The 7,628-nt window shown below is 50.5% G+C and overlaps 2 protein-coding genes across 6 annotated transcripts in view; one reads left to right on the top strand and one right to left on the bottom strand.

The window, feature by feature from the left end:
• ITPRIP (inositol 1,4,5-trisphosphate receptor interacting protein) overlaps positions 1–6,872 on the bottom strand; it is a 26,656-nt gene extending 19,784 nt beyond the window's left edge. For 4 of the 5 annotated variants that reach the window (XM_011363778.2, XM_023532737.1, XM_011363777.2 and 1 more), the window contains exon 1: positions 6,351–6,872. The gene's annotated coding sequence lies outside the window, so the exon portion shown is untranslated. The remainder of the gene's footprint in view (positions 1–6,350) is intronic. The other variant, XM_011363776.2, reaches the window with a different exon arrangement.
• Positions 2,804–7,628, top strand: part of CFAP58 (cilia and flagella associated protein 58) — a 131,962-nt gene continuing 127,137 nt past the window's right edge. Inside the window, exon 1 of the mRNA XM_023532722.1 lies at positions 2,804–2,884. Within this exon, the coding sequence (XP_023388490.1) occupies positions 2,804–2,884 (81 nt within the window). The remainder of the gene's footprint in view (positions 2,885–7,628) is intronic.

Raw genomic sequence — 7,628 nt, 5'->3', positions numbered from 1 at the left:
TAAACAGAAGCACAAGCTGCAAATAATATCCTCTGCTAACGATACTCTAATTTTCATTTATAACCCTGAAGGCTACATTCATACAAAAATTAGGGCAATTCCTTTAGCCACTGAAATGATGGACATCAGGGAAGCTGTGTTAGAGCATCTGAAGTTATGGCCGGTTACACAAAGCAAATACTTTCATCGGATACCTTCAAGTTGAAAGAAATGGTGATTCTTGTTCGGAAACTCTTTAGAGGGAGAGCTACCACGTCATCTAATTTTTCATCTTTCTTCAGAGCAAGTTCTTCATTTCCTGCATCTTTCACTTGTTGTTTTGGCATTTGACAATCCTTGCTTAGGAATTTCTATCTTAGGAAGAACAGAAGGCATCACCTTATGAAACTCGGCTGAAGCCACAGGTCGCCAAGTTAAGAGCATCAGAATTGCTGAGTTTGGCCTTATAAACAATGCTGTCCCCAGGGTTTCTCTTTGGCAAGACCAAGAAGTCACCCATGGCTGTTGTCTCTAATATCACTCCCAAAGTCTCGGGTATATCTCAGATACCTCTGAATTCCTGCATGAACTACTAGGGAGGAAGGAATTCCACAGGTTTAACTGAACCATCAGGAATTCCATGGGGAATGCTAGAGCTGGGTGACAGGTGACCAGTGAGACCTTGCTTCTCTTTCCAGCTGGTACTAAGTCCTGCGGCAATGGATTCCGAACATTCTTCCCCTGTGTGCATTTTATCACAAAGCTCTGTGTGGCCACTGAATCCCTAGTATAGCACCCTGCCTATAGTAGATGCACGATAAACACTCGTCCAATCAGAAAATGAAGGTTTTCTCTTAGCTTCCATAGTAAGGACATGGGCATCCTTGTTTCCTACTTTCTTTTGGGGGCAAGGGTGAAGAAGAAGGAAGCCACATTTCTGATCTTCCCATCCCTGCTCCAGCGTGCTCTTCCCCTCACCCTTTACAGATTCAGGCTGTAGGATGGGGGCCTAGCCCCATGGAAGCCACCAGAAGCCTCTGTAAGGAGTCACGTTCTTTGCTCCCATTTGCAGATCAGAGTACAAAACAAGACTGTAGCTATCAGCACTGTGCTCTATTCTCTTGGGCAAAATCTAAGGCCAGAAGACCCACCTCTAACCAGCTTACAGCTCAGATGTGGGACCTGCACCCCTCCTTCTTCCCTTTGCCCATTCTCTGAGAAACACACCTGTGGATGTTACCTCTTCTGTGCACGTTCCCATTAACATGCCTTACAGTTGGTTCTTGCTCCTCCCTGTTCACCTTACCTTAAGGTGGAAGTGTTGCCTTGGGTAACAGTGATGTCACCTGCAAGATGCTTCCATTCTGCTGATGTCACGGGGTGGGCCACAGGAATGGAGGGGGATGTGCTTTCTCCCGGAAAACATCACAGGTCCCAAACTGCTGAGGAGGAGCCTACAGACCTCGCAGCCACTCTCAAATCACCCTCTTCCTCTCCCAGAAACCTTTTTACCCTTCTCTCCCCTTTGGATGCCTGTGACAGGCAAAGCCTCAAACCTGACTTTCCCTCTCCCAGTGTTGGCTCAAAGGTCAGGATGAGCAGCTTTGCCCTCAGCTCTAACAAAGCCCATGCAAGGGCACCAATGATCTCCTTCTCACCATCAGGGACAGTCTGGGTCCCTGCAATCTTGCCCTTTGCCCAGACCTCAGAGGAGGGAGCAGTGGCACTAATGAGGAAGCTAGGGTCCCAGTTTGGCAGAGAATGTAGTTTCTCAGTTGACCTCTACCGTCTTCAAGGGCTCATACTAGCCAGACTGCTGGTCTGTGCCAGGCACTAGGCTCAGTCCTTTCTATACAAGCCCTATGAGGGGTTATTACCATTTTGCTGATGACCGAACTTGAGGCTTGGAAAAGTCTAGGCACTTACCCTAATAAAGAGAATATCCAACCACTGGGTAGTGGAGCCAAGACTTAACCCAAGTTTTCTCTCCTTGAAAGCCCACGTGGGTCACCCCTCTTGGCCTGGGCCACTTGGACACTGCAGCTTATTAAAGATGGGCCATGAGAGGGCCTGGACAGAGACCAGGGGGAACCCTTTAAGTCCAGAGAGGCCAGCTGAGCAGGCCAGGTGGCTGAGGGAGCCAAACGTGCACTGCCTTAGGACTGCCTGACTTCCATGCTCTCACACAGGGCTGCAGTAAGTAGCTAGTCCAGGCCCGGCTACCTCCCCAAGCAGTCATTTAAATTAGGAACCAGATTTCTTTGCTCTGTGCTTGGCTTCCTGTTGACCCATCCAGGCCTTCTGACTATCCTCTTGATTTGCATATAGCATGTAACCCTGAGGCCCAAACCTCCAACCCTGAAACTCTATAGTAGTTATTTAACTTCTGACAAATGCAACTCCATGTGGCTGGAGGCTAAAGCTTATAATGCTTTATAATAAAAGTCACTAAATTACAAAAGCGGAAAGGGAGAAATCCTACCAGGTAAACACTGACCTTGAGGCACTGACCAAGGAAGTATACAGAGCCAGGCTGACAGAGTACTGGTCTACCTGGCAGGTATTTCTCCATTGGTGAGAGGGCCACAGAGGCGAACAGAGCCCTGTGCTAATGGACATCACTGCCCTTATACCGCACAGCTTCCCCACCCTGCCCTGACTCCAGCTTTGCTGAACACAAGCCGCCTTCTCATCTTTGGTTTCCCACGGGGCTTACCGAGGACATAGGGATCATCCAGTCTTTATCACAAAGTCTCCTTGCAAATTAATAAACTAGAATTCTGATTTGTATGCCTACTTTGGGGAGACTTCTTGAGGTGACACAATGGCCCAAGTTCAAACCACTCTGAAAATTGTAGAGATATTATTTCCCAGTGGGCACAACTGGGGGCCCGACCCGGAACAGGTGAGATGATCCAGGTAAACTCCACCTGCATGGGCACCAGCCAGCCCTTCCCAGAGGACATCAAGATATTGTGAATTCCTCATTAGCTGAGAAGCCCAGTTTGTTTAAAATACTGTCTATGTGTATGGATGTATGCATGCAGTAAAATGCTCGCTCCAGTTAATTAAGTGCTGAAATGTATAATGTGGAAAATAAGTGATCATAAAGATTAAGCTGCGAAGTGGGAGTTTTGGGAAAGGTTTCCTGAATGAGCTTGGGAAGGATGTTGCAGGTGAACAGGAACTGGACAGGGATGTTGGAAGTGTCAGGACACTATGTTCAGATGCTCATTTTGTTCCATTCTCTATCTAGGTCAGGGGACTGCATAGCTGTGGCCTTTTCTCTCTGCACCACACCCAGGTGGCACTTACTCATCACCCTCATGCCAAGCCCCAAACTGGATTAGCCACCTCACACCACCCAGCTACTGAGAAGGAAAGTCATTTGATGCTTGGGCCAGGCCTCGCATCAGCCTTCCAGGCCGGGCTTGCCTGCCTCTTTCTTTCCGTGCCTTCTGCTGCCAGATGGGCTTTCTATCCTTCTTCCATCTGAGCTGAGAGTGGGTATTTCTTCTTTTGACAAAGAAAAAGGCAGCTGCTCTTCCCTCCTTCCCATGCAAGCTCTCAAGCAAACCAGCTTTTTAAGCTTAATCTGCTTCTTGCTCTGGGACTGTTCAGTGACTAGGACTCAGCTTCTAGGCTCCCGAACACTTCGCTGTGCCTTAGTTTCCTTATCTATAAAACGGGGGTCACAACACCTACTTTATAGAACTACTGTGAAGATTGAATGAGTTAATATAGGCAAAGTAGTTTTGAAAAAAAAAAAAGGCTGGCAAATAGTAAGTCCTCAATAATTGTTGGTTATCAAGGCTGCTGTGTACGGTTGTGCAGGTGGCACACTGCTCTAGAACACCTGGCGGAGGGCGCTGTGAGGACGGATCTGGCTCACACGCTGCTTGCCCCGTTATGCGCCTTGGCTGTGTCCACTCAGCTGAGACTTCTTTTTCTAAATGGCAACAAGGTGCCATCTTCTTGCCTACAGGGAGCACCTTATTCTAAGTCACTCAAAGTGTGAAGCAGCAGCCCTGGAGGCTATTTTTATCAGCTTTCTGCATTCTCATAGGCTATGTCCTCCTTCCCAGCAAGACTGGATTAGAGGGGGGTCTGGGACCGACTGGTCTCAGCCATACATAAGGTCTTGCTCATCAGCACCCTGGCACTTGCCCCTCGCAGGATACTTCTCGGTTAAAGCCTTCTCCAAAAGCCCTGCAGGCTGCCCTACTACCTCATCCCTCCTGAGGGTAATCTCAGCCCCAAACATCGAGTTATAGAGTCTTAGACTCTGAAGGGACTCTCTCCTTCATAACTGTTGATGGCCACTTGTCTCTGCTGAGTGATGGGCAGCACATTACCTACGGAGGAGCTCTAGCTACTGGCAAGTGCCTTCTTACCTCTAAGTAAGACCCATCTCCCTGCTTCTCCTAACCAGTGACTCTCGGAGGCCAGACAGAGCAAGTCTTTCCTCAAGTGACAATGCTTGAGATTCTTAAAGGCCACAGCCCTGTGCCCTGAGGCCTCTCATCCTTAGGGGAAACACTGCCAGTTCATTCCCTTCTCCCTCACAAGCACAGTTTACAGATACAGGCCCTCCACGCCATCCTGCCTCCCTCCCCTCTACTCATTCCCATTTGGCAGTGCTGTCCACTGCAAGAAGAGGCGTTGAGAACAGGGCTCATGCCCTCCGTGGCCCAACTCTACTTTTCATGGGCTTCATGCCAAGGTGCAGGTCACTGCCTCCCACAGAGACGTGTACCCTCTCCATTGGACAAACTCCCCCACAGTCTTTCTCTTTATTGACCTCAGTGGGTCCAACAGTGAAAAAAACAAAGCAGGCCTCCTCCCAGACAATATCTTCTCAGGTGAGCAATTTTGCCAGAAGCCTCTAGCAAGAAGTTCCTCCGTGAACTTGCCCTAAAATGAAAGTTCACCCACATACCCTCTTCTTTGTTTCAACCGTTGCTGGTAAAGTGACAAGTTCTGGGATGATGGCAGCGGGTTAAAAGTTCAGATCCTTGCCCCGCTAAAAGCCAGAGACTGAAATGGCTGCACCTTTGACAATTCTGGAGTTAGAGGGTGGCACTTGAACAAAAAGCCTTTCCCTCCACCCAGGAGAGCAGAGTCAGTATAACCACTTCACCAGAAATAAGAGGGCAGAATGGCCTGGAGCAGCAGCAGACACCCAGAATTAGCAAACAAGGAAAGCCATTTAGGCATGTAGGCTGGAAGGAGGACTCAAAAACACAGCCTATTAAATTATCAAAAAGGTGAATGGCAATTCTACCTACCTATGCCTGACACTTTCTCCGGGGTTAACCAGGACCTGTGACTGTCTCCCGCACAGATTAGCTTTACCTGGCAGCAGCCTCTCCAAGGTAGAACTGGTATGTAAAAGGGAAAGGCCCTGGGTCAAATCCAAATGAGGAACAAGAAAACAGAATACTACTCCAAAACTAATTTAGATCCAAAAGACCAGGGCCAGGATCTGCCAGTATCTGGTGCTCTTCTAGTTTTGAAGGGGACCCTTTCTCACACCAGGTGGAGGAGCAAAAGGCAAAGTTTAGTTCCTGAGAAGTTCAGTAAAATATTTCCCTTCCTGGGCAACAGCATTTTTTTTTTTTTTTTTTTAAGGTAAGGAACATTTTGGAAGGAAAGCTCTGCCTTGGGGCTTCTGGGTCCCTTGGGCGGGCAGTCAGAGAGGTGTAGACACTGGGAAAGGAGTTAGTTGGGGAAGGAGTTAGGGGTCAGAGGGCAGAGACTATTTGCAGCCCCAAGAGAAAGTTCTGCATAGCGTGGGGTCTCCTCCACTGGTAGTCCCGAAAGTGGAAGCGGCGGGACTTTACCCGGCCCCAGCAACCTCATAGCTTCACTACCTTAAGCCGAGAATAAACAAGATCCCCTCCTATTCCCTCCTTCCAGCAGGAGAAAGAAGGCGGGAAGGAAGGTAGCTAAAGGGCTGCCACCTCTCGGCCGGCCTTTCTGCCCTAGCACTCTGCTCAGCCGGTTAAAGGAATGGATCATCGGGGCAGCAGGAACAAAGACGTGGTCTTGCTTCGGGCGCCTCCAGGAGGAGCTGCCCGCGGCGGGGGCTGAGCGGAGAGTGGAACGCGGGACTTCGCGCCGCTCAAGGAGGAAGCGTGAACGCCCGACGGCGATGCGCCGCATCTTGCTACGAGCGCTGTAACGGGGTCTCGAGGGCCAGCCCTAACCTGCGGGGCCCAGCAGGCGCCCGGGATCCCCTTGCAGCCCCTGCGCCCCCGCCCCAAGACGCCATCTCGGGCGCAGCTCGGCCTCGTCTCGCGTCTCCACCGCGCTCTCCCTCCAGCCCACGAGGAGGACGCAGAGCCTCGCGGCTGCTGGCCCAGACTTACGTTTAGCCTCCGCTCTCGATCCCGGTCGCGGGGAGTTCTGCGCGGACTCAAGCTGCACTCGCGGGTCCCCGGGCCGCACGCACCGTTGGGGGTCGGCGGCGGAGGGGCAATTAGTGAGTCGGGGGCGGTGACACCGCAGCCAGCTCCCGCCTTCTGGTCTCCATCAGCCCGGCTCTAAAGAGCTTCGGAGTTACTCATTTCCTGGATGTCACAGAAACTTTTCCTCCTTATAAGAACAAAACACCCGCCTCTACTCTCCGCGGGTGAAGCTCCTTAAGGAGGACCGTGCGAGTTAGGGGGACCGGACCCGGAGTCCGCCGCGGAGGGCTGCCCATTGACCGCCCCAGGAACTCCAGAGGGGACAGCAGAACGGGACGAAGACGGGGAGAATTGGGATCCGGCCACTGGAGTAAATTGGGGCTCCTGAACAGGAAGTCGGGGAGGACGCCCTTAAAAGTCGGTCCAGGCCGGCGGAATGGAGGGGGTTAAGTCACAGCTCGCCGACCGTGCGTTTTCCGCGGCGCGTTTTACAAGCCGCGGATTCCTGGGGCCACCTCTTTTGTCCCCTGGCAAGAAATAGAGATCAAGACGCAACGCCGTCTCTTTTTCTCTTTTGCAACTTGAATGGATTAAAACAATTCAGATTTTATAGTAAAAGAATGCATCCTTGCCTTTTCTCCCGGAGTAACGAGGCACAAAGGAAAATGATGACTTAAATGCTTTTATCTGTAGAGGGCGCTTTAGTTTCCAACGCCTGTTTACAGTTGTGATGTTAGTTAGACCCTCTATTATAGAGAGAGGAAATTGAGGCCAGGAGGGAGGCAGCACCATCTGGGTCGTACTTCACAGGTTATGAAATTCTTAACCTGCCACCTTCTCTTTGTGACCTGCCTAGATTCCACAGCCAGTAAAAGTGGCCGGAAAGGGCTTAACTACATTAAGTTGCTTTGAGAGAGTCAAATGCCAGTGAGGGCACTTCGGGGGGAAAATTCTAAGAACACACTGTCCAAATGGTTATCACCATTGCTCCTCAAGTCAGAGTAATAACGTTAACGTGTTATGGAAGACTTTGGGCTGGAGTCTGAAAGATAAACAGGCGATGAGGAAAAGTTCTAAAAATAGACCCCTTGGCCTTTGTCCGGAGTTACTCTTGTTTTCAACCTTCGAGCTTCTGCTGCAGCTCATAGCTCCTTCCTTACATCAGGCACGGTTACCGCAGAGTTTTGGGAGCTGGCGGGGAGGAGGGGTGGGGAATGGGGCCATGTGAGGAAACATTCT

This window comes from Pteropus vampyrus, unplaced genomic scaffold (assembly GCF_000151845.1).
Source record: "Pteropus vampyrus isolate Shadow unplaced genomic scaffold, Pvam_2.0 Scaffold89, whole genome shotgun sequence".
NCBI classification, from domain to species: Eukaryota; Metazoa; Chordata; class Mammalia; order Chiroptera; family Pteropodidae; genus Pteropus; species Pteropus vampyrus.
Note: the sequence above shows the minus strand (reverse complement) of the source record. Positions and strands in the feature narration are given on the sequence as shown.